We start from the raw sequence: 27745 nt of genomic DNA on the forward strand, positions 1-27745 counted from the left end.
AACAAAAATACCATAGACAAGAAGAAAAATAAAAAAAAAAAAACTACCAAAAAGTAACAGCCACCCACCCCCTCATATAAATGGAAAAGGGAATGGGGACCGCGCAGCAGCAACGGTTGTGCGGCGCAATGGGTTCATTGTGAGGCCTATTTTGATAATTTAAACTGTTCATATTTTACCGAATACATCAAGTAAAACATACTTATAAAAAATTAAGTTAATCGGATATCATTTGCTCATTCACCAACTCATATTTAGATCTACAAAAATAAATAATAATTGTGATTTAAAGTATTAAAATAAATATAAATGTGAGTTGATGAATGAATAAATGATATCTTATTAACTTGATTTTTTACAGACATGTTCTATTTGAGATATTCGACGAAATGTGAACGATTCGAATTATCAAAACAGGTCCCGAAATGAACCCATTTCACCTCACAACAGTTACTGACGCGCGGGGTGCGCAGCAGAATACCCATTCCCAAAATGTTTACAAATTAATGAAAAACTTTGTTACTTTAAAATCATAAAATTTTTCAAGAAATTGATATTTATTTATTTATAAAGTTGTCATTTCGGAACCCATTTTGATAATCCAAACCGTTCACATTTTAAAATACATCAAGTAAAACATTCTTACAAAAAATCAAGTTAATCGGATATTATTTACCCATTCATCCACTCATATTTGTATTCATTTTAATACTTTAAATCACAATTGTTATTTATTTTTGTAGATCAAAATAATATCCGATTAACTTGATTTTTTACAGACATGTTCTACTTGATGTATTCTAAAATATGAACGGTTCAAATTATCAAAATAAACCCCAAAATGAATCCATTTCACCACACAACAATTGCTGTTGCGCAACAATATCCCTAAATCCTTTTCCCTAACTTTCACCGAAATGATATTTTTCCTGTTTTCTTTTCCTTCTACCTCTGACCTAGCATTATTTAGTGGGATGAATCATTATTGTTTTTCAAAGAAAAATGCTTGGAAGCACTAATTAGTGCTCTCACTAATTAGGTGGCAGTGGGTCCCGCCATTAATGATGTGATGTTTTGGTCTTGGAGTTGTATTTTTTTTTTTTTTTTACTTTTTTGAGTGGATGAATGAGTGTGTGTAAATAAAATCATAAAATTTTTCAAGAAATAGATATTTATTTATTTATAAAGTTGTCATTTCGGAACCCATTTTGATAATCCAAACCGTTCACATTTTAAAATACATCAAGTAAAACATTCTTACAAAAAATCAAGTTAATCGGATATTATTTACCCATTCATCCACTCATATTTGTATTCATTTTAATACTTTAAATCACAATTGTTATTTATTTTTGTAGATCAAAATAATATCCGATTAACTTGATTTTTTACAGACATGTTCTACTTGATGTATTCTAAAATATGAACGGTTCAAATTATCAAAATAAACCCCAAAATGAATCCATTTCACCACACAACAATTGTTGTTGCGCAACAATATCCCTAAATCCTTTTCCCTAACTTTCACCGAAATGATATTTTTCCTGTTTTCTTTTCCTTCTACCTCTGACACAGCATTATTTAGTGGGATGAATCATTATTGTTTTTCAAAGAAAAATGCTTGGGAGCACTAATTAGTGCTCTCACTAATTAGGTGGCAGTGGGTCCCGCCATTAATGATGTGATGTTTTGGTCTTGGAGTTATATTTTTTTTTTTTTTTACTTTTTTAATGCATTAGTGCTATTAGTGGTAATATTTTTAGTGGGATGAATCATTGTTGTTTTTCAAAACATCGAAAGCAAATCTCAACCCGTTCCCCAGATCTCAGCAGGCAAATCCTAGACACAACCAAGTGATCCCATTATAGAAGTGAACCATGTCTTTGGGAGCTTCTATTTACACATTCACCTTCCCCTCTTTGCACACACTTCATAAAAATTATTTTTATTATAAATTTTTTTTCAAATGAAATTACTATTATAGACATCAAATAAACACATTCGGAAATTAAATATTGAAAAAATAATAAAAATTCGGAGTCTACTTCCGAACCAATTGCTTATTTTCGAAAAGTTACTTCTGAACCAATTGCTTATTTTCGAAAATCTAATTCCGAACTAATTATTTATTAAAAAAAATGTGTAAAGAGGAAAATGAGTGTGTAAATAGAAGCTTCCCATGTCTTTTGAGCACTTATAGTGATGAAAAAAAATTAGGTACGAGAGAGATGACTTATCATCACAGATTCATGAAACACAACAAAAATTCTCAGTACTGGCTAATGATGTTGAAAAAAAATTAGGGATGAGAGAGATGACTTATCATCACAGATCTATGAAACACCAACAAAAATTCTCAATACTAGCTAATGAGGTTTCCAGAGAAATAGCATAGCAGAGAGACACCTTAATGGCCTTATTTAAACAAATTTAAGCAAGTTTGGCAATCTGCAAAAAAACTAAAAAGTCAAAAAATTACTCAAAAAATTAAAAAGTTATCACTATTTACCAAAAGTCAAAAATTACAACTGCACAACTCTCAATCCTAATTTTTTCCTACACACTAATTTATTCAATTTTTTAATACACATTTTTTCATAAAAAGTCAAAAAATTAACCTAAACATCCATATTTTTTCCCGCAATTTTTTAGTTTAAAAGATAAAAAATATACTTATTTAGGACACACCAAACAACCCCTTAGAGTAACTCCAGTTTACTAAACTTCCTGCGGAGAGAGAAAAAAGAATTCCAAACTAGCAACTAGTGATCAAAAAACTCTTCCAACCGTAGCAAAATATAGCGTCCATACATGGCAAAAAGAATTAGGAAGTTGCCTGCTTCAGATATGCTATGAGGTCAGCACGCTCCTGCGGCTTCTTCAGTCCTGGAAAAACCATCTTCGTTCCAGGGATGTACTGCACAGAGACAGACAGACAATTAGTTCATAACTCTCTGTTGTTCGTTTAACGAGTACATGGTGGGAACCTCTCAATACACCCATTTAAAACTTCTTATACCCACCACATGCATTTTAAACCTTGTACCGTATAAAGAAACATGTATACACATGGGGATTTAGAAGCTCCCGGGCTCACAAGTTCCATGTTAATATTCCGCCCAACATACAATCTAATAGTGATGCTAATGAACATTCTGTTGAAAGGACACTATCAACAATTTCGTATGAGCTATGCTAATTCCTTAAATTTAAGACGCATGGACACTTCTAATAAGGTGGTATATCTATGCTCCTAACACGTGTCCAACACTCGTCCAAACATATTCTATTTTTTTTTATTTAAAAGAACAAAAATTTAGATCCGAACAATTGGAAGACAGACATGTCCATCGCTTAGACATACATGAAACTAATTATAAATTTAAACAAAATAACTTAAAATACAAATGCTAAAAAAAAAATCAAAATTTATAGCAACTAGAGTTATAATGCATTCCTTTATTATCTTTGAATGATATGTTCATATATATAATATATAAGAAATATATAAAACTATATATTTGTGCATGTTTCCACATGTCGTGTCCTGGATTTTTTAATTATTGTCACGTTGGCATGTCCGTATTATATCCGTGTCATGTCACCTATCCACATCCTTGCTTCTAAGATGTCAATGGGAGCTGAATTCTAGCATTAGGAGAAATTTCAGTCAACATATCGCTCTCATTTTTCACTTGCTAAGCATGATATCAACTTGTACCTCTAAGGATTAAAACAACCCACAACTTTTTCTCAAAAAATAAAAAAATAAAAAAACAACCCTTAACAAAGAGGCTGGGAAGAACAACAGTCCAGCAAAAAATAATTCACCAAGCTTGCTTCTTTTGGAAGGTTCTACCATGTTAGGCAAACATATTTAAGAAATCAGAAAACTTATTTAAGAAAGAACACCTTCCAAGTATGCAAAGTTCTCACATATGGCAAAAAGTCACCCTCCATTAGAAGATTAGCCCATAAATGGTGTTGTATAAGCAAAATCTTGCCATTTTACACTAGATGATGTTGTTTTATTATCTGCCAGAACCTAGTCAACTCAGACCTGATCTGACCTAGGAAGCTTAAAATGAAACCCTTATTCCTTCCATATTAATTCCATACCTAATCCATTCAAACCCTCTTAAAACTAAACCTGCTTGTATCACTTTTGCATAAATCCCAGTCTAGAAAGCACAAGGCAATTTGAAAATTAATAATAAAATAAAAAAAGGGCTTTTGGTCTAAAAATCCAAAATCAAACTTTCTATGTCCAAAGATCCAGCCACAGGAAAACTGTCCACAAGGACATGCTAAAGCAAAATGTCCAAACTACCCCTTCACATACATATATCAGGTTAGAATCTTTCACTCACACACACACACACACACACACTTTCTCTCTCATCTAACCCTAACATCTCTCTCTCTCTCTCTCTGCTCCTCATCTTCTTCAAAGTTGCCCTTCCTCCGTTGCGCCTATCAGTCTCTCTCCCTCCCTTCGTCACTACCATCTACACCACTTCCCGATCGAAGATTTCAATTCTTCCATGGCGACGAAGCCTGAGTTAGTCATGGCACGATCGCCCTCACCGACTGAGTTCACTTGCTCATCCACAGATAGAAATCCATAGCAGAGATGGCGTTGTTGGTGGTGTGCCATTTCCAGTGACAATGTGTTAAGGAAGCGAATCAGCACTCAGTCTTCGGCGACGGCATCTGAGATCTACTACATCTCCGCTTCCATCTAGATCTGCAAACGGTGGAGGCCCATCGTCTTCTTGGTTTGGTGGTGGAGATGATTTATCATGTGAATGATGAGGAGGTCAATTGTGTGGGTACCAGAGTTAAAGCTTCGTTCGCTCCTTTCTTTTATGATGTGTTCAACACTAAGATTTGTATCTGTTTATCTCCAACAGTCTCTAAGTTCACCTCTAATAGTCTTTGAGTTCAGTATCACCGAAACATGGACGACGGTAGTGTTGCCTTCAGTCTGAAATGGAGATGAGATTAGGTTTTTGAAGATGCGTTGAAGAAAAATCGCAAATCTAAGTCCATCTCCGATCACACCAAGAAATCTTAGAAGGTACAATTAGACTCTCTCTCTCTCTCTCTCTCAGAGAAAGTAAGAGGTACAATCGTAGATGCTTAGTTGATTTTTGTAATTCGTGTTTCGTGTGCATGAAATAGTGATTGTGAGTGTTTCTATTACAACCTCAAGCATCTTACAGGAGTGAAGATTATCGACCATTGTTTCGTCTTCCGCCTAAGGAACCCTAGAGTTCCTGTTTAAACCTTAGAATTTTTATTTTTTTTTGTTGATTGTTGATGTAGAATTATTATTGTTGTTGTTGTTGAACAGATAGTGGAATGAAGTTTTTTTATTTTTGGTTGAACAGATTTGTTACATCTCTATTCAAATATGTAAGAATTTAAACAGATCTGTAACAAATACGTTCCAAAAATTGAACAGATATGTAAAATTTTGAATAGATCTATAAAAATTTGAACATATCTGTGACAGATTTGTTCAAAATTTTAAATAGATAGATTAGACCTTTGTATTTTTAAATAGATAGAGAAAAGATTCTAAACAGATAGAGAGAGAAACCCACGGATTTTGAATTAGATAGGGAAAAAAATTCAACAGATAGTCAAAATTTGAACAGATAAAAAATAATTTGAATAAGTAGATACAAATTTGAACAGATAGTCAACAAAAAGTCAATAGTAAAAAAAAAGTCAACAGATAAATTAAGGAATAAAATTAAAAACAAAATGTCCTTCAAAACAAATAAAAGGATTTCTCACCAAATTATTTCACAAAAGGTGGACCTCACCAATAAGAAATACTGAACCTAATGCCTTATACCCTCCTTAAGTGGGATTTTTCAATAATTAACCCTAAAAAAAATGGATACAATTGGGACACGACCTCAAATCACTACATATTTGCACTATATATACATAAAAATAACAAAAAACGAATCTCTTTTTAGGCAACATATATTTATATTTAATTATACAAAATGGTTAGTAATTATTTGTTCTCCACATTTAGTATGTTGGCAAAGAAGTGTAGTCAAAAAATCCTTACATCTATTTTAAAAAAATTATATTCCTAAATGGGTATAAATACACATTGTTTGGATTTTAATCATAACTTAAAGTCCCAAGTTACTCTTCAAACTTGCACCAAGACTCATATGCACATAGTAAGGGAAAAAAAAAATGTAACAGTGAGATTAGAAATCCGACAGCGGTCCAAGCCCGTCATAGCTCCCCGAGCTCTTCCACAAAGTCTTCTTCGCTGGTGAATTCCTCAGTACCTGGTGTTGACACCATTCTTTTAATTGTCCAGTAAAGCCAGAAGTAAGCATTCTAGTTATTGAAGAATAACTATTCCTGTCAGGGTGTCTTGCTAAGGTGGCATTAGCAGCCATAACCATATGCTGACCAAGGTTAAGGATACTATAATCAGATTTTCCATTTATATTCCATTCTCAAAGATCACCTCTAGTAAAGGGAAAGGGTGTATCAAAATGTTTTCCTCCAATTGAAGATCGATGGGTGCTAAGCGATGATAATAATTCCTCATTGGTGGTTGAGCTGTGACCATAGATGTTTCATTAATTTGGGTAGGATTATTGGAACTTGGAAGTAAATTATTCATATAAATTTTGTAATAAATTATTGTCTTGTAGAACATTAATTGATCTTTTTTGTTCTTTTTCTTTTCCTTCTCTTTGAGATGTTTGTTGAGAGGTAGAAGTTCCTGTGTCTACAGTAGGATACTTAATAGGGTCAGTATCATTAAGAATCTTGCATAGTGTTTCTTCTCTTTGATATATTTCAGACATGAATTGAAGTCGAACATCTCCATGACCTGGAGGTCGCAATTCAAATGCAGACTCGAGACTTCAAGTACACAATTTCTACAAACAAATTAATCCTACAGGGACGCATCCTCCCAAGGGTGATACTATACTTAAGGCAGTTTCTAATGGTTCACATTCATGTCCTAATGATTTAACGCATATTGATGATATTAAGGAATGTGATGCTCCAGAATCAAACAAAACATGAACCCAAAAATTAATGAGCACAAGATTACCTCTGATGACAAATGGGTCCTCCTCTTCTTCCCCTTCTATTAAGAAAATCCTGCTAGTTGCTTTCTGGTTATTGCTTGGTCTAGGCTTCCGGTTGCCTCTTGCCTTCTGGTATTGCTGCCCAGCCGGTCCTAACTTGTTCATCCAAGGTTTCTGCCTGCCAATCGCCTGCGTGTTCACGCCAGAACCTCCTCCTTGATAGCCCATTCTAGTGAATTGGGGACAATCAGTTTTCTTGTGCTCCAGTTGCTGGCAATGGTAGCACTAAATTGATCCAGCTGGCCTTGCTTGAAAATTTCCCCTCTAGTACTGCTGTTGCAGATGTTGCGGTTGTTGTGGCCTGGAATAAGGTTTTTGTGCAATGTTCCCTTGGGTGTTCCTCTTTTTGTCCTACAGAGGACTGATTCTCTCTCTTCTTATTCCAAATTCTTTTAGCATCAGCCTCTTCCCTCTTTGCGTATAGAGCAGTATCCACTACATATGCAAAAGTGGAAAGTCGTAATGGCAAAACCCTTCCTCTAATTGTAGGGTCTAAACCCCACTCGAACTTCCTTTCATTTTCCTTATCATTTACCACATATTGAGTTGCATATTGGGCCAACTCTTTGAACCTTGCCACATACTGGGCATTGTCATTGTGCCCTTCTCTAGCATATGAAATTTCCAAATTCTTTCCTGCCTAACAATGTTAGGGAAGTACTTCCTCAGGAACAGTTCCTTGAATTGTGCCCAAGTCATATTCATGATATCCCTAGAGTCCTTGATCAAGGTCCACCAATGGTCTGCCTCACCTTCCAATTGGTAAACCGCCAGGACGATCTTATCCACATGCTCAACTATTCCCATTGTTTCTAGCATTTTCTCAATTTGCCTGATCCAATTCTCTACAATCCTTGGATTGGGTTTGCTGGTGAAAACCGGTGCCCTTTGCTTCCACAACTCTGAAAATAAATACGTCCGTTCATTCTAATGTGCCCTTAACGTCCCCAATTCTTCCAAAATTTGAATTTCAACATTCCCTGGAAAATTCGCAACAGGTGCAGGATCGTGGTTATTAAGACCATGGTTACGGGCTCCGGGTGCCGCATTTTTGTTAACATTGTAGTCGGTACGATTGAAATTACTGCTATATCTACATAGTCATTGGCTCTTGTATGTTTCACCATCTATCAAGTGCGAGGTTAAGTATGAGTTGAGAGTTTAATTATGTTAGCGAGTCACAAAATCTAGTTGACTAATTATCTTACTAAGGTTCAATCAATCTAGAGTGTAAAGCAATCCCAAGAAGTAACACAAGGTATAAACAAACATATATTATATATATAAAAGTTAGGCGTCTTATAAAAGTTACATCATTAAGATTAGAGTTTGTATAACACACTTCTATATAGAAAATTACACAAAAATACGCTACATTACACCCCTAGTCTACTGCTGGCTCCCTGACTAGTCTGGATCATCCTCTGAGGGACCTAAGTGCGTGACATGGGGGTGTACTCTGAAGACACTTCAATAAGAGATGCAGGGGAGTACTCTGGAAATGCTGGTGTCAAGGCCATCACTGGCCCTGGGTAAGGAGGTCAACGCTTTGCTGGACTCCTCCACTCCGAAGAATTTTCCCTCTTGGAAAGTCCGATTTGAGACCCTTCTTTTATCTAGTGAGCCTGCTTTACCATCCCTCACCATACCACCTATGCTTGAGTTGAAACCACTCCCAGCTACGCTCAAGTATGCATTTCTAAGGCCTTAAGACACATTGTCTGTCATTATTGCATCTGACTTAACTGCTGAGCAAGAGAGTCAACTGCTGAGTGTTCTTGGGGCACATCGGAGTGCCATAGGGTGGTCAATCACAGATTTGAGAGGCATAAATCCGTCTGTGTAGGGGTGAGCATAGTTCGGATTGGTACGGTTTAAGAGTAAACCACTTCCATGAATTTTGGAACCAAGCCAAATGATAAAAATCTTGGAACCAAACTAGACCAAATCAATAAAGCGCAGTTTGGTTCGATTTGGAACCACGGTTTTTAGAAATCTTCTCATTATTCACAATATGATCACAATATATAGTTTACAACCTAAAAACTGTTTAGAAGAATATTTAGAACTAGCTCTACTACTATACAAGAACACACTTGCAAAAGTAGAGGGATGTAACTTACGTACATATATTTAATACTAATAAAATATTTGAGAGTTTATGGTAGTTACCAAATTATATATATGTATATATCTAAACAGTTCGGTTCGGTTTAGTTCTAATGGGTTTGTAATTATAAAATCACGGATTGAACCACGAAGTACAGTTTGCCTATTTTAAGAACCAAGATCAAACCGTACAATGAGAAAACCAAATAAAACCAAGTGGTTTGGTTTGGATCGGACTAGTTTGCGAAATTTTCGGTGTATGCAAAATTGAGTCGTTGTGCTCCTTTGACTCGGGATTCCAAAAAGGCCAAGGCCACTACATTGGCACCACCACTGCCACCACCATTTGAGCAACCCCGACCAAAGTGGGCTAATCGGCCTATTCATAAGCTCACTCAGTTTAATCTTACCTACTTTCTGAATGAGTCGGCCACCTCGTGGGCTGTCCACCAATTGCGAGATCGCCATCTTTTGGGCATTTGCACTGTTACTGCCCCCTGCTTACTCACGACTGGTCTGCCTCTATTACCAGAACATGTACATGGCACCGGTGGAACCATCCACTTTGTTCACCACCATTGGTGGTGAGGTTTATGAGATCACAACCGATATGATTGTGGAGACCTTAGGCTATCATACCTCTTACCCTGAGGATTACCCATTCTAGCGCATTGAGGATGACACCCCATTCCTCAACTCATTCAACAACACTTTATGGGGTCACAAGGTGATAATTATTTCACATGCCTCCTTTGGAGCAAGATCCCAACCTGTCTCTTGTTTATTGATTCCATCTTGGCAAAAAATGTGTTTTCCCTCGGGCACAATGCTAAACGACATAATGAATTTATTCGGGCCCTACATCACTTCCAGTTTTCCTATTGAGTCGACTTCCCCAAGCTTATCTAGCAGTACCTATGCAAATTTTACCGGGAGGAAGTGGCCTTCTAACCTATGCAAAATGAAGTTTGGCTGTTTCCGTTCGCGAACCTCATCACACTCCTCCAATAGGATGAGACTTTCCATCTTGACCCTAATGATAAGTTTGATACAATCTTTTCACAATTTGGTGAGCAGGCCTGGCAACACAATACTTCTCATATTCCTCATCCGGACATGGCCCTAGCCTAGGAAGCATAGATATGGATATGAGATACGGATACAACACGATACGGATACGGTGATATGACAAAACCTAAAAAAATAGGATACTAGTACGGTTAGGATACGTTTGTAAAAAATATATTTTTTAAAATTATTAATAGTAAGTTACACATAAACCAAAGAACGTTAAGAAACCACAATGTAATTTTATAATGCAAAATACTAACCTTTAAAAATTTTGTATTAATTTAAGCTAGTAGCTTGTTTACTTTTTAAATTTTTAATAGGTCTTGCAAATATTTCATTTCAATATCAAGGTTAATATATTTATATTATAATAATAGAACAATTCACAACTTGTCCTTTTACTTTTTCCTTTGATACTAGTGAAAAATATTGTATTCAAAGTTTACTTGCTTATTTATTTATTGATATTTAATTTTACCATTGTCATATTCTCTTATTGATTCTTACTTTCTATGTAGTTATAGGGGACATACACGAAATAATTAGGATACATTAATTTGATAAATTCTATTATTTAACTCACTATGCTCTTCTTATCGAAGAACTTAACAAAGTATTAGAAAAATATTCTTATATTTATACTTGCAATTGTATTATATTATATTACTATGCAAGAAATGTTACAATTCTAATTTCATAAAACAAGTAAACATGATTTGGAGTATCCGATACTTCAAAATTAAGTATCCGATACTCTAAAATTAATAAAAAAATAATTAAGAAGTATCCGATACTTTTAATAAGTATCTGATACGTATTCGCGAGTATCTAAGGAATATCGGTATTCGATACGGATACGATACGGATATGTCACCCTATTTGAAGTATCCGTGCTTCATAGGCCCTAGCTATTCCCGAGGATGTTTCCATGGTTGATCCTCCACCCCCTAGTTCCTCCAATGGGTGAGCCCTTCTCCATGATGACGGAGCAGTACCATGCACTCCTAGCTGGCCAAGCTCTCCTATAGCAGTCTGTAGACACACTATAGACATCCTTCCAGGACCACCGGGACCACATGACTACATTTAAGGTTGATTTCTACGCTCACCGGGATCAAATGGCCACCTTCCAGACAAACTTCTATGTGCACCAGGGCCATATAGCAACTTTCCAGTATGATTTTTATGCTCACCGTGCTTAGAGACAGCAAGACCTTTGAGACCCAGTCAATGCTTTGGGCGTTACTTGGTCATTTCCCCCCACCGTCGGATCTGTCTACATCTTAGTGGGGTTCTCAACCTCGTGCTTCATCTTGTAGCTCTTGGGTTCTCTGTGGAATTTTTGTTTCTGCTATGTGTAACTTATGGACACATTTCAGACTTCTGACATTCATTTGGGTTATATTCATCTATCTCTTATAGATCATTTATATTTGTATGCTTGCATGCCATTGATACCAATGTAAGTTAAGTTGGGGGTGGGTATGTTTGCATGAGAAGTTGGTGGGTGCATGAAATTGTTTTGCGAATTGCATGACCTTGCATGACAAGTGTCTGCATATGAGTTCTTTATAGTATAATGTACACACTAGTCACATTTTGCACCATAATTCCTGATTTGCCATAGCATCTTTTGAAAATTGTGAGAGACACAATGATCATATGTTCGGGCGTATGTGTTGCTTGTCATTAGGTGTGTTATAGCTTCGGATCCATTCGGAATCATGTTTCGGTTGTTTTTCTTCCTCCATCGGAAAATATAAGTGAAATAATGCATTGTTAGCACACTCACATTGGTCAATGAGAAAGTTGAAGATGCATGACCATCCCAAAAAGGAGATTTGTGGTTATGCTTATTCATTAATGGTGAGCAACAATTTCATATTTTAATTTGTTGGTTGGCATAACATGAGTCCACAGTGGATAGGGAGTTATTCGAGTGGAATTCTCACATGCACACTTTGATCTTCATGAGCACAATTCTAGTGAGGAGTGGAATTTTGAGTTGTACACTAAGTAGATGATGTGTCTAGCAAAGTTTCTTGATTAAAAAAAAAAAAAAAAATTTGTCCTTTAACGCTTCTAACTTAGTAATCAGGCCTCATGCCTTAGTAAGTAGAGAGTGTTCATGTAACACCCCAAACTCGCCTTTCTAGAGCCTGGTGCGTTAGCTAAAAACTCAATCAATTTCGTCAAATGTTAACCCTCAACAACCACAATACTAGATAAACATTCTCAAATTTACAATGGTCCCCAAACACGAAATAATACATGAATCTCAAATTTGACATCATCAATAATTCTTCATAAAACCTGGCCTTGTACTAGACTCTACTTCAAACACAACTTGATTCTGCACTGATGGGAAAAAGGGATAAACTTAATAGCCTAGTAAATAACTAACTATCACTACTAGTTGGACCAAGTATACAAAAAATAGTGTATAATCAATAACTATATTTACCAACAATTCAATTAATAAAACAATTAATTTGCAAGATAATTCCATGGCTGAAAAATAAATAAAATGTAACAACATATTCTAATTAAAAAGGTAATTAAGTGATTCAATGCAAGTTTATTTGATCAAATCAATAGTTCGATATTCAATGGTTTGATGATTCAATTTACAAAACTCTAAGTCTTGATGACTATGGCCACTTAGCCCATGACAAGACCCAAAACTACATATAGGCCGGTGGTAAAGAGCCCCCCACCCACCAAACAAAAAAAAAAAAAAAAAAAAAAAAAAACTAGCTTCTGTGCCAATAATTAACCCCCGTTGGCTAGGGTCTAAATCATAGTCAGATTAGAGTTATGTTCAAAAATTCAAATAAAGATTTCTTTTAAAAATAACATATTCGATATTTTTAAGACACAATTTGGTAGAGGTTTTTCAAAATAGTTCCATAAAAAAAAGTCAGGTAAAAAAATTAATATGTTTGGGATGAGTTTTTGGGTTTTTACGAAAAAACATGCAAAAAGTAAACAGAAAATGGAATCTTTAACTTTTTTGCATAATTTGTTGGTTTTTTGACTTTTTTAGTGACTTTTTGGCTTTTAAGCTAAAATACACACCTCCCAAACAACGCTATTATCCATGTCAAGTTCATGTTCTGCGAGTTCGACACTAACCCGACTTATTTATTTATTGTGTTATCGTGTTGTGTCATAATCGGACTTGTGTTGAAAAATGCTCAATCCTAACCCGATAACTTCGTGTACAATTCGTGTCGTGTTAACGTCTTGTCTCAAAAATTCCTACCCCTAAATAGGACAGACTGTTACCACATGGTTGAAGTCCTCATAATCAAAAGCTGATAATCCATTTTTCTCAATTAATTTGCCAAGAAGAGTGCATTGAGTCATTGACAAATCATGAAAAAATTGAAGTAGTAGAATTATCATACATGTCCCAACTAAGTTGTGCAGACTTTAACCAGATTAGAAAAGAGACGAATTGCATGCCCAACTTCCCAAGAAAACAAAAGACCCAAAAAAACACTATAGGCCCACCTCAGGGCCAAAACTAAATACCTAGCCCTATTCTTCGGTTTTCTGAACAGCATATTTGTCTTAACAGTGATTAAATACATAGGCATCAGAAAATAGGGCAGACTGTTATCACATGGTCAAAGTCCTCATGCTTGCAATTCATCAAGGATGAGACAAGTAAATGATTGGTTTCACCAATTCATACATATATAATAAGAGTTACAGGAATAGCATACTACATAACCCTTCATGAAACATACTTTTTTTAGTCAATCAAACGCTTTACAAAATGCTATTTTCCATATTCAAAGACCATCACCCCACAATGGCTGACAAGTGACTCCAACTCCACAAAAGACAATCATTTATGCAGGCGCGCACAAACAAACAAAATAGGGTTAAAATTAAGTACAAAAACAGCGAAACATATGTTATCCGTCAATTTATGAACAATGTATCTATTTCTACTCCTCTCAATTTTGTAATTGCAGGTAAAATCAGTCCCAAGTCCTAACCAAAAATTAAATGGTCCCACAGTTTCCAGAGTATAAGACAGTCAACTCCATACTTGGGCATTTATGAACTGATCCAGGGCCTTATCTCAAAAGGAAAAAAGGATCTATCAAGTAATTCATCCAAGTTTCCAAACACAAATCCAACTATACAAGCATGATAATAAATTAATGATGAAGTTCCAGACAATACAACACATATAATAGACTCCAATCGAAATTACTATACCAAGATCAAACAACATAATTTTGGTCAAATGAAAAAAGATAAAGGTGTGTTGAGATTATAACAGCCCATTTGAATTGAGCGATTTGGTGAGAAATAATAAGGAATGAAGAGAAAGAGAACTCTTACTCATGCTGGTTTTACAAATTAGGTGAGAATTATTTTGCCAGTTCAATTTCTCACAGAAAATGGTGTGATTTGGTAAAAAACAAAACTGAAGGGCTGTATATTTTTCAGGACACCGAAATTGTCCATCAATATACAAAGGAAAATAAAATCTCACCCATATCCACATGCTTTTTGTTCTACTCATCCAAACAAGATAGTGAGAAACCACAATCATTTTTTTTTCCTTTTCTCACTTGAATGAGATATCACAATGATTTCTTTTATTTTCTTTTGTTACCTAATATATAGACTGAAAACTTTTCATAAAGATTCCCATGAATGTTATGCAACAAACCAAGTAAAGAGGGAACCAAGTAAAGTTTCATACCTTCTTTGGGTTAAGCAAGTAGTCATATAATGTATTCTCTGACCAGATAACAGCCATATTTTTGTTGGCATTAGAATATGAGTACCCAGGAGCTGTGCCAGACTGCCTTCCAAAAAGGCCATGCAAATTTGGTCCTGGATTTTTCGGTAATAACATAAAATTATCCTCAAATGTTGAATGGGAAGAAGGGGAAACTCAGAAAAAGAAAGCTACAAAAAAATATTTTGTATGAGGCCTCCATGTGTTGTGTGCTTCATGTTTTAAAATTTCCACCTCAACATGTCTATGTAGTGTCTATGTCCGTGCTTCTTAGTTTGTAGTAATTTAAAAAAAACAAATGACCAATTTAAACTATCATCCAACTAGTAAATTTTCTACATCTTAAGCTGTTTAATTCTACGATCACACATATCTAATTTTCTTATCCATGAATGAACTAATTCTGAAATTATCACAATTTATATTTTAAAAACAACCAAACAGGCGGGCAATAACTAGATTGTTATATAATTACAACAACTACAAAATCAAGTAACACCCACGAGAAAAACAAGCCTTACACAAAAACAATAAAAATCAATCTATATTATTATTGAAAATAAATACAACAAAATGTGAATTTAGCCAATTTTTCACTCAAATTTGATTTTTTTTTTTTCTTCAAGGATTAGATGAGATCATGAGATCAGAAAAGAGGGATTAGGGGGTCTCGTTTTGGGAACCTTGTTTGTGGCCAGCTCCTTTCTCGACGGTGTGGCACTGAGCGCACTTGGTCCTGAAGATCTTGTCTCCAGATTTCGGATCGCCTGGAGGTGCTTGATCGAACGTCGCCATTGCAGAATGATCTCTCTCTCTCTCTCTCTCTCTCTCTCTCTGAGGTTTGAGAACAACGCCCAAGAGCTTCTGACGAGATTTCTAGGACTTTCTGTTTGTGAGTAGAGGGACTCTTTTCTCACTGGTACCTGTTTCTGGGACTTTCTGTTTGTTAATGAATGGAGAAGTTTTTTTCTAAAAACAGAAAGAAAAAAAAATGAATGGAGAAGTTATTTGGTGATTCTGGAGCATTAATTAGCTCTCGTTTGAGAAATTGATTATTTTAATTTTTAATTATTTTAATTAGGAGTGTAATTTGGATGGATTCAATCTGAGCAATCCAAACTTTGTTCGAAATTTTTTAGGGGTTGAACAAGATATTTTGTGGGCTTGAACTAGATGGAAGTGATTTTGAGGCTTAGGCCGCGAGTTGGGTTGAACTATGCTTTGGGAAGGCCTAGTGTGAGCCGAAGAGTAGATGGAACCAGTCAAAGAAGTTTAACCAAACTACCAGAGGGCTCATATTCTTGAACCTAGCTACTTTTTAATGGCAGTCAACGCCTTGATCGAGCTATCAAACGGATCGAGAATAGGGATTTGACCAAGCTAGGAGAAGAGTCGTGCAATGTCAGCATGGTGGCGCGTTGTGCAAGCTATGCACGGCGTTGCGTGTTGCACGGCTAAACCAGTGGTGGACAGAGCAAAAGTAGCCCTGTCGCACAATGGGAGTCGAGCAAAGAGTTGTGTCATTTCACTTGGTTAGCAGTGAAGAGGTGTTAAAGAATAAGCATTATCCTTTAGGAATGTGATTCATAGAAGAACTCTACAAAGGAGAGTTAGAGTTCTATTATGATTGTGACATGCGGAATCTACAAAAACTCAAGCTAAATCCTAATCTCAAGTATTGCAATTCATACTCCCGAATACACAAAGCTTTTGCCTCTTTAGTCTGTTCACTAGCATAGGCTTCGAAAGAGTTTCCGGTACACACCTGCGGGCTAGCTCACGTTTGTAGTTTCAAGTGTTGCGACGACATTTGGAGGAGTGCAAGCTTGATCAACAAGATTATACGAGTGAAAATTATTTCATACTCGTGTAATTGGCGTCGTTTGTGGAAAGATCAAAGAACTTACCTTTTGATCAAGTTTTTATTTAGTAAGTTGTAATGACGCACAACGAAGATCTTCTTTAATTCGCCACAGATGGCCAGACGCCAAAAGTGAACATGAGGCATGATGATTTGCCTCCTGCTCTGTTGATGGCGGACTTACACCCTCAACGGCAGAACCCTCACAAGGGTGCGCGAGAAAAGTGGGGTTTGAGCTCTCACCACTTTCAAAGCCCAGATGGACAAAGGCAAAGGACAGATAACCAGGTTCTAGAGGATCGTGTGAGGGAGTAAGATGAGTTAATAAGAAGGATGGCAACAGACATTGAGGTTTTGAAGCGCTAAATGAAAGGCAAGGGCGTCGCTGGTGTGGAGATCCTGAGGGACAAACACAATCTCGTTGTTCTGGAGATTGAGATGGTTATGCCACGCTCACACATTCTGAGAGTAGAAGCCTCAGTGCAGGCGACACCTATTTAAGGACTTTCAAAACTCGTTACTCTAGGCCTCAGAGGACAAGATCTGAAAGATCATACATTGAGGGAAGTTGTTGTAAACCTTCGGACACTCATCAAAATTATTCGTGACATACTGAGTTCCCAGATCGAAAGATCTGCGGACTGTTTTGGAGAAAAAGGTACGAATGAGAGAAGTTACCTAGGTGTAAGACCCCCAAAGGGTATCTATTTTGTAGCGATTGGCTCCTAAGACGCATGGAAGCATCGAGGTTGTAATACCAATGTTGCACTTCACCTACGAGCCAGTAGACAGAGCACTGGCGAGATTACAAAGCTCGCCATTCGTTTCGGCGATAGAAAACACATTGCTACCTTTAGGTTTTAATCAGATCTACAATGGGAAGGCAGATTCATACATGCACCTTAGCTACTTTCAACAAGTAATGACTATATACAGGTGGAATAATGACTTGATGTGCATCCTGTTTTCATCAAGCCTTGGGGATTTGAGCTTCACCTAGTTTGAGAAGTTGTTTGAAGAAAGCATTGCCTCCTAGGCGCAGCTTGCAGAGGCATTTGTCATTAGGTTTAAGACAAACACCAAGATGCCTATGGAGGTCGATCAATTGCTCACCATTGACATTGGTGAGAAAGAGACATTGAAATCCTACAACAATAGTTATTGGAAGACGTTCAACCAAATTGGTGAACGTCCTACCAACATAGTGTAGACACCCCATTTTTGATGGCCCTTAAGACTTGGGTGCCATTGATTGATCACCAATAATAAATGTGTACACTTGTCAAATGCTTGATTTCCTCAGCAGGAAGCCAAATACTCTGGACCCGAGTCGGAAGACTTTGCAAAGTCGGGGATCTTGTTTGGGGACAACCCGTGTTTACTTCACTTTCACCGGTTACAAAATGGAGAAGAATCAGGCAAAGTTCGCCAGTCCAATTCTTACAGCAATCACCTCTTAGCTTGCATGTGTCCAGTCCGATCCAAGAATAGTCAGCTACTTCCAGTTCAGCTCAAAGATAATCACCCATTCCCATGGCACAGTACCCCCCAGCCAATATGGAGGGATTAATACTTCAGTTACAGCAAACAGTTGAAACACTACAACGTGATGCGGCCCGCCAAGTTGAGATTACGACTCGTCAGGCTGAGGTTATAACCAGGCTACAACAACAGCAATCGCAGCCATCAACGGCTTCTGCGTCACATGTACCCACCACAACTATCCTTGTGCTCGGTGCCACGGCTAATACTTCCAATGTCCAAGAAAACTAGGGCAATCCAACATAGCCAATCTCAGCACAAGCTTCCAAAGCACCAGTTTATCAAACCGAGGCACCGTTCAAATTTGAAGTCGATCCAATTGCGCTCAATGCCAGATCGGTTTAAGATACCGCACATTGATCGATTCGACAGCTCCGAGGATCCAATGGTCCACTTGCAATTATTTTCTGATATCTTGCGGTTGATGGGCTTAACTAGAGCACAGAAGCTGTCTCTCTTTGGCCGCACCATGTCGGGTATAGCAGCCATTTGGTATGCTAATTTGGAAGATTCTGTCAAACAGAATTGAGAGGAGATGGTTGAAGCCTTCATTGGTCAGTACTCTTACAATACTTAAATCGAGATCACAACTTGTGATCTTAAAGCAACACACCAAGATTCGAAGGAGGGTTTCTCTGAGTTTAGGACAAGATGGAGGGCCAAAGCCTCGATGATAACCCTTCTGAGAAAGACCAAATCAGAATGGTCGTCCGGAATCTGCATGGCAAGCTGTTGCAGAAAATGATTGTGCTCCCATTATTTACATTTACAGAACTTCACGAAATGGGAGTGCAAATCGAAGATGCCATGAAGTAGGGGCTTATTACAAATGAAAAGGAGCTGGCAAAAAGGCCGTTTGTTCGCAATTCCAATGCTACCACTGATAGCACAACTGCGAGGCTGTTGGATGTAAGTGTTGTCAGCACCACAAAAACCGCCGATCCTTTTGCCAACACAAGCTCACAAACATCATCCAACCCCATCCGACCTCAGAGGACTTTTAACTAACTGTACATGACTTTATCTCAAGCCATGAAGGTGTTGGTAAAAAAAGGGCACCTAAAACCCTTACAATCTCGCCCACTTCCTGATCCTCTTCCACCCAAATACAACCTCGCAAAATATTGTACATTTCATATCATGGTCATGACACTAACCAGTGCCTTCGATTGCGTCATGAGATTCAGTATCTCATCAACAACAAGGTGATCACTCCACCTCAGAAACCGAATGTAACCACAAATCCACTCCCAGCCCAGAATCAAGTCCTCCCACCTCGAAATCTTAACCTGATCCATACACTAATCACCTCTTATAATCCCAGCGTATACATTACCCCCTTCCACCTCCCAAAACCAATGTTGTTCATTCTTGAGGATATGAACCTGTGCATGATGAGCACGTTTGACCTATAGACTAGGCTTTCTAGATCAGTGGTGACAACACCTGCCGTAGGAGAAGTTCTAACTGCGATGAAAGGTACTAGTTTGTTGTTGGAGTGTCCTGGGGACTTAGCTAAGAGGGTGTATGACCCAAGTTGTTATACTATACCAGCTAGTTAGACCAAGCCTGAACTGGTGCTACCAAGCTTGGCAGACATCAATGTGGTCAAGGAAGATGGCCCGGGCCAAGGTTTAGATGATTTGGCAAACCTTGAAGAGGACTTGAACAATTTGCAATTCTTTGATGAGCATGATTAGGGAAATGTACAGATCAGATGGTTCGACCTGAACGAATCGATTAATAAATACCGAATCGCAGAGATAGAAAAAGAAAAAGGAAAAGAAAAAGAAAAAGAAGCTAGAATGAAACCAGAAGAAAAGGAAGCAGAGATAGTTGTAATAGCCGGAAAGGCTGATGAGAAAGGAAAGTTGCCGGAGAGCGCTAGTGCAAAAAACCCAGCCCAGGAAGTAGGCGTTGTGAACACTATGGATACTGAATAGGAAGTTGCATTAAGGCAGTTTGAACGAGAAAGAATTGAAAACAGTCGGGAAACCGTAATTTCACAGCACCTTGTGGGGGATACCTATGATGTGAAGGTGATACAAGCAGAACCGGACAACTGTTTGTCGGTCGCTGAGGGTGAATGGTGGAACGATAACGATCTGCATCTGGCCCATACTGACGAAGACTGGGGCAATTGCGTTTTAGATAATACGTGGTATGCTGAGGAAATAAGCCATCTCACCCGTAGTGGACGGTGTTTTAAGCTGCCGCATCTGGATCAAGCAGAGGCGTCTGAATCAAGTAGAGGCGTCTGGAAAGGATAAGGAGATAGAGAAACAGAAGGAGAAACAACTAGAAGAAGAGTCAGTATTGAAACAGCTCAAGAAAATCCAAGCTGACATCTCCATCTTGGGTCTTCTCATGGCGTCATGAGTGCACCGGTAGGCAGTGTTGTCGGCAATGGACAAGGCTAAATTGTCCATTGACACTACGCCCGAGCAGCTTGTGGGTTTGGTCTTTTCAGGTGGTGATAGGCCAATGCTTACTTTCTCTGACAAAAAGTTGTCGTCTAAGGGCTCGGCTCACAACAAACCATTGTATATATTTGTGGAATGCAGGGAGAAGTGGGTGCCGGTGGTGTTAGTAGATACCGGTTTGGCTATTAACGTCTGAATTTCCCGTACTACCTACGTAATTGGCCTCAAACCAATGGACTTTGTTCCCACAGCCTAGGTAATACGGGCATATGATAACACAAGTAAAAAAGTCATGGGCACAGTGCAAATGAGAGTCCAAGTGGGCCCAACTGAGCAAGAGATCGAGTTTTATATTTTAGATGTGCTAGCTACCTTTAATTTGCTATTAGGGAGACGTTGGTTGCACCATGTGAAGGCTGTCTCATTTACTCTCCGTCAGATGTTGAAGTACCCTTATGGGAGGGAGTGGCAATTGTTTTGGGGAATTCATCCATCTATCCACCTTTAGAGATGACTATGCCAATGCTAGAGATCAACCACGGCGACAAGAATGTATTCCTCTAGGGATTCACTCTGGCTGAAGCCCAGATAGTGTAGACAGTTCTATCTACAGATGAATACCCAGTCCATCTATTTTATGAACAAACTGCGGCACGTTCCAGGAATAGGACTCGGAAAGAGTGGTCAGAAAGGTGTTATAGCATTGACAGATGTGTACACAGCCCACATGCCTTTGGACTGGGCTATGTGCCCACCAAAGAGGACTAGATAAGGAAGTGAGAAGAAATGAAAGGCAGAGCCAAGGCCAAGCAAGCCAAAAAACACTATAAACTCATCCACAGGCCAATCTAGGGGACACTAAATGGCCGTTTTGTTCGAGAATGAGAGCATTTCCCTTTCTGTGGCTTTCTCAAGCCTTGGGTAAATTCCTCCAAGTAGCATGTCCCGGGTTTGAAATTTTCTTCGAGCTACAAGACAGCGATGAAGAAAAGACTGAATCAAGCATCAAAGCTAACCAGAGCACGGAAGATGACTCAGACGACAGCGAGCCTGGAGTAAGGGCAGCACTGGCTAGTCTCTTGACAAATCCCGCGGCCGACCTAGAGAACTTGGGGGATAACTTTACTGTTTCCATGATCGAGGGAGAACCGGGTGTGAAACCAACCAGTGGCATTTTAGATGCATCAGAGACACCACATTTTACTTGGTAGCTGGAGGAAGGCTATCTTTCCAATTCTGAATCGGGTGATGAGCCAGAATCTGATTTCATTGAGTTTGTGGGGTCGGGACTAGATTCAAGTTCTTCTAAGTCTGAGTCTGGTATTTTTGGGAATGGTAACCCAGATACCAAAGTCCTGTCAAGGTCTTCATTCAACTTTTCTTTTGAGTTTGTAACCGAAGATTTGGACCTTTTGAATGAAAACCTTACAAATTCTATGTACTTTTCTATGCCGTTGGTTTAATGTATTGACCAGGATTTTCAAAATTTTAATAAAAACAAAGGGGAAGAAATTCCCTTGGCTTTAAAGAACTTGATTAATCGAGAGAAGTAGAGATTTGCTAAACCCTATATTGATGAAATCATTGCTATTAATGTAAGTATTGAGAAGGATCCACGCCTGGTCCAGATCGGATCCACATTGTTTTCGGAGGAGCTCGAGTGTTTAATCTCTTTATTAAAAGATTTCAAAGATGTTTTCGCATGGTCCTATGAAAACATGCCTGGGATCGATCCTGAGATTGTAGAGCACCGGATTCCTCTTAACCTTTAGGCCAAGCAGAAATTGCATAGAATTCGTCTGGATTGGGCGCTGAAAATCAAGGAAGAGGTCACCAAGCAGATCGAGCCAGGTTTCTTGTTAGTATCTGAGTACCCGACTTAGTTGGCTAACATCGTCCCAATGCCCAAAAAGGATGGTAGAATTCGAGTTTGCGTCGACTTTCGGGACTTGAATAAAGCTAGCCTGAAAGATGACTTTCCTCTGCCGCACATTGATGAATTAGTGGATTTCACTGCTGGCCATGCCTTGCTCTCATTTATGGATGGGTTTTTCGGGTACAACCAGATTCTGATGGCACCTGAGGACAGAGAGAAGACTGCATGCACCACTCCGTGGGGTACCTATTGATACCGAGTCATGCCGTTTGGGTTCCAAAGAACGAGAGGGCTACTACACCACGCCGAAGAAATTCTTTCAACAAATTAGGGAATACAGATTGAGGTTGAACCCACCGAAGTGCACCTTTGGGGTAATAGCAGGGAAAATGTTGGGCTTTTTGATCATGCAAAGTGGAATTGAAGTAGATCATTTCAAGATCAAGGCCATCTTAGAAATGCCACCTCCAAGGACTGAAAAGGAGGTGCATGGCTTTTTGAGGAAAGTACAATTCATAAGATGGTTTATCTCAAAACTAACCTTGACTTGTGAACCACTGCTTGGTCTCCTCAATAAAGAGAAGAAGTTTCGTTGGGATGATCCCTATCAGTTTGCTTTTGAACAGGTTAAGCGGTACCTCTAGAATCCACTTCTATTGTCTCTACCAGAGCTGCGGAAGCCTCTGATTCTGTACTTGTCAATGACAGATACGACCATGGAATGCATGCTCGCTCAGGAATCTGAAGATAGGGTGGAGAAGACCATCTACCATTTGAGCAAGAGGATACTAGACTATGTGTAAACACCTTATTTTTGACCGTCCTCAAGACTTGGACGTCATCGCTTGTACACTCGATATTTGTGTTTGTTTGTGTTCATTTTGAGCGCCCGAAGTCCTCGGCAGAACGCCCTGTCTTTGAGCCTCTAAACTTGGCCTTTTCTTTGCCTGGCTAGTGACCAAATCTTGTTGTTTCTGTTTGGAACCTCTTGGTGACCTGTCGGCCACCACTAGAGGCTGTCGACCATGGATTGTGCTTGTTGGCCATTGGTGTGGCCGGTCGGCCACTACCAGTGGTGGCCGACGGTCAACAGTGTGTTTTTCCAGATATTTGTTGACAACTATGCTAGCTGTTAGCACATTGAGCTGCATCTTCCTACACGTGTATGGTGGGGTGTTTCTAAGCTTAAGGCTTGTTTTCTATATATAGAGGGGTTTCTTCCCCATTTTGGAGGGTTAGAAAATTTGGACCAAAATTATCTCTTTCTCTCTCTTACAATTTTGTGCTTTGTAGCTTGTTCTCTCTACACTATTACATACACTACCTTAACCAAAGTTGCTAGTCTTTGGGCTGAGGTAACTTGGGGACCTTCTTTGAGCTCTAGAAGGTGGTTTTTGGCTTGGATTATTGGCCAACTTGTGCTTTGCTTCAAAGCAAGGAAGTTCAAATCAGCAGTGGCCGACGACCACCACCAGAAACTGACCGGCCACCACTAGTAGCCGATCGGCCACCATTGTTGGCCGACCGTCCATCAGCAGTGGCTGACTGGCCCTCTGTCAACCACTAATGAAAATTCAGCAGATTGTTCCTAAGGCAAAACAAATTTGATCTGGAGAAAGAGAAAGTGTAAATGCTTCTATGCAACAGAGGCTTGTAGCAGCAAAACAATGGTCTTTCGAGCAAAAAAATCGAGCATGCATGCATCTCCCATTTCCTGAGGCCTCTTGATTAACTTGCTTAAATAGTTAGTTGTAGCTAATGCTTGCAAGTAATGTAATTATTCAAGTAGATTAGTTAATTAATTTATGTTGTAACTAATTAGCTTAGTTGCTTTGTAATTGATTAGTTAAGTATTTAGCTAATTAGTTTCATTTGTTATATTTAATTAGCTTAGATAGTTAATTATTTAATTGTTTTAATTAACTAGCTTAGAGTAAGCTCGTTATTCATCCGAAGTGTTGTAATAATTAGTTATTTTAATTAGCGTAGCTAGTTGGTTAGCTTATTCATTCGGACCCTCTTTCGTGAGGGCGTAATGTTGTAATAAGTGTGCGTGCGTGTGTGTATGTCTTCCAACTCCACGTCTTTCTCCCTTTTATTTAATCACTTTTGATGGTTAGATTAGGGATATGTTTTAATTAGCATATCGCATGCTTACATCCACTTATCTTGTCTTGCATGCAACAAGGCTCGGCGCATCATTTAAACTGCATTGCCATTTTAATATCTTATTTGAATACGTGTTTAACTGCATGTTATTAAATCGATCCATATACCACATTAGTAGCCGAGCCTATTAATCGCATATTGCATATGTTGCATTAGGCATTTTGTATAGTTAGCAATCATGCATATTTTTCTAACTTGTATCTTCTTATCTTTGAGTACTAGGTGAGTTTTTACGCTTTAACATACTTGCATAATTGTGAATGTTGCCATGATTAGCATGTTTGCCATGAGACTATGTGCTTAAATGCTAAACTACTTGAATGTCTGTGGATGACGGCTCGTTGTTTGAATTGGAACGATTCAACAAATGTATGTTTTAAGCCCACTTTATTGAGTGGCAAATCATGTTTTAAGCCCACTATGTTTGGTGGCAAATTCGCAAATTTTAAGCCCACTTGAGGTGGCAAAATTCAAACCATTTTCGAAAACAAACATGAGTTAAATTGTTTCAAATTGAGCAAACTAGTCTATACTTGATTGTGCGCATCACATAGTAAAGCTAGTTTAAATAACTGGAATAATAACACATAATGTTTATAAAATATCATATCATGGTTAGTAGAGGCTGATTTTTGATCGGACGAGTGGGGGAACTCAATTCATGACCTTTCCTTCTCGTACCTAAGTTCTCGAGCCAAGGCAACTTTGGTGATGACGGACACGTGGCCTTCAGCAGAAGTCAGGATTTCCTAAATTTCCCCAAAACAAAAAATATTTATGTGGCAATTCTGTATCTGGCAAAGCAGTTCAATTTTGGCATTATTTGATTTAAAATCGATTTTCCAAAACGATTTGCCATATTTGGACTTTTTGGTGTTTATCAATTTCACATTTCACTTGTGAGATTAGATTCAGAACCGCAGGAGTCTGAACTGTGAGGCCTTTCTTTTCAAACCTTCCAAAAGGGGGCATGAAAAAGGCACACCACACTATGAGACCCACTACACTCCCTTGGAGAAAGCTTGCCTAGCCTTGGTATGAGCTACCAGGAAGTTAAGGCACTATTTATTAGCTCACTTTGTAATCCTGGTTTCGAGATTAGATCCCATCAAATATCTCTTTGAAAAACCAGCGCTTATGGGTAGGTTGGCTTGTTGGTTGCTTTTTCTCTCCGAATTTGATCTCAATTGTGTAGCGCGTAAGTCAGTTAAAGAAAAAGTTGTGGCAGAATTCCTGGCAGACCAACCAGTAGAAAGGAGATGAGGCAGTGGAATATTTGTTCCTAGATGAACACATTCTATATGTAGAAGAGGAAACGTGGACGATATACTTTAACGGAGCGTCCAATTAGTACGGTTATGGGGTTGGTGTGTTGCTGATAGCACCCGATGGCTCCCATATACCTTTAGCCTTCAAACTCCGGTTCAAAGTGTCCAATAACGAAGCAGAATATGAAGCATGTATTGTTGGTTTAAAAGTTGCCCTAGAACTAGGGACAATAGGGTTGGATGTTATTGGGGATTCGAACTTGGTTGTTTCTTAAGCAAACGGGGACTGGAGAGTCAAAGAGGAGAATAGAAAGGTTTACCATCAGACCCTGGATATTCTGATTCCTAGGATTGAAAAACTAATGTTTACATATCTGCTGAGGAAGAACAACTGGTTCGCTGATGCGTTAGCAACTCTATCTTCTATGATAGACATCTCATTTGAGGTCTGGATGCGTACGATTATCATCGAATAGAAATACACGCTGGCTTATGAGACCATTGCTGCGATAGATGAAGTGCAAGACAAAAACCCCTAGTATTACGATATTTGGAAATTTCTAGAAAATGAGACGTATCCACTAGGGGCAAATGCCAAAGACAAATAGGGAATACGGTGTTTGGCCGTCCAATTTATCATTTGCAGGGTCAAGCCATATAAAAGAGGTCATCTGGAAATACATAAATTATGAGTGGAGGAAGAGGAATTGAAGTGCCTTATAAAGGCTATCCACGGTGGAGAATGCGGGACACATAAATGATGTGATGATAGCCCGGAAGATCCTCAGACAAGGCTATTACTGGTCCACTATGGAGGAGGATTGTATTGGTTTTGTATGGTGATGCCACAAGTGTCAAATCCATGCCAATCGCATGAATATTCCATCGTCAAAGCTTTACAACATGACTTCACCATGGCCTGTCTCAGTCTAGGGAATCGATGTTATCGATGTAGTCTCACCAAAAGGGTCGAATGGACACGAGTACATCTTGGTGGCGATTGATTATTTTATGAAGTGGGTGGAAACTCAATCCTATACAGTGTTGAAGGCGTTGCATGTGGCCAAATTTATCAAAAATAATATCATCTGCCGGTACGGAGTTCCAAATGAAATCATCTTAGATAACGGCTCACACTTCAAGAAAGAGGTAGTGGATCTTCTTGAGAAATACAGTGTGGCCTTTCACAAGTCATCGATATACAGACCGCAGAACAATGGAGCTGTTGAGGCTGCAAACAAGAATATCAAGAACACCTTGCAAAAGATGGTAGAAACCTACAAGGACTGGATGGATAAACTATCGTTTGCACTTTGGGGTATCGGACATCAATCCAAACATCCACAGGGGCAATTCCTTATTCTCTCGTCTATGGGATGTAAGTTGTTTTGCCTATTAAAATTGAAGTCCTGTCGCTGCGAGTTATGGCTGAATGTCAAATGGCAGAGGCAGACTGGCAAAAGAGCAGGTTTGAGGAGTTAATGTTGTTTGATGAGAGAAAACTAAAGGCGCT

The 27745-nt window shown here is 38.5% G+C and overlaps 1 protein-coding gene across 1 annotated transcript; it reads right to left on the minus strand.

Annotated features, from left to right (window-relative positions):
- Nucleotides 1-2475: 2475 nt before the first annotated feature.
- On the minus strand, nucleotides 2476-16129 carry LOC114278099 (cytochrome c). The gene is made up of 3 exons (XM_082868742.1): nucleotides 15777-16129; nucleotides 15055-15188; nucleotides 2476-2917 (listed from the first exon to the last, which is right to left on the minus strand). The coding sequence occupies exons 1-3, from the start codon at nucleotides 15886-15888 to the stop codon at nucleotides 2825-2827; spliced, it is 339 nt and encodes a 112-aa protein (XP_082724868.1). The 5' UTR covers nucleotides 15889-16129; the 3' UTR covers nucleotides 2476-2824.
- Between the last annotated feature and the right edge of the window lie 11616 nt (nucleotides 16130-27745).

This window comes from Camellia sinensis, chromosome 5 (assembly GCF_055761805.1).
Source record: "Camellia sinensis isolate YWXY chromosome 5, ASM5576180v1, whole genome shotgun sequence".
NCBI classification, from domain to species: Eukaryota; Viridiplantae; Streptophyta; class Magnoliopsida; order Ericales; family Theaceae; genus Camellia; species Camellia sinensis.

Excerpts from the sequence above, each read along its gene's own strand:
- LOC114278099 (XM_082868742.1), bottom strand. The coding sequence starts at position 15,888 with ATGGCGACGTTCGATCAAGCACCTCCAGGCGATCCGAAATCTGGAGAC. Across the intron at positions 15,189-15,776 it reads AGGAGCTGGCCACAAACAAG|GACCAAATTTGCATGGCCTT; the intron begins GTTCCCAAAACG and ends CGAAAAATCCAG. Across the intron at positions 2,918-15,054 it reads ACTTGCTTAACCCAAAGAAG|TACATCCCTGGAACGAAGAT; the intron begins GTATGAAACTTT and ends GTCTCTGTGCAG.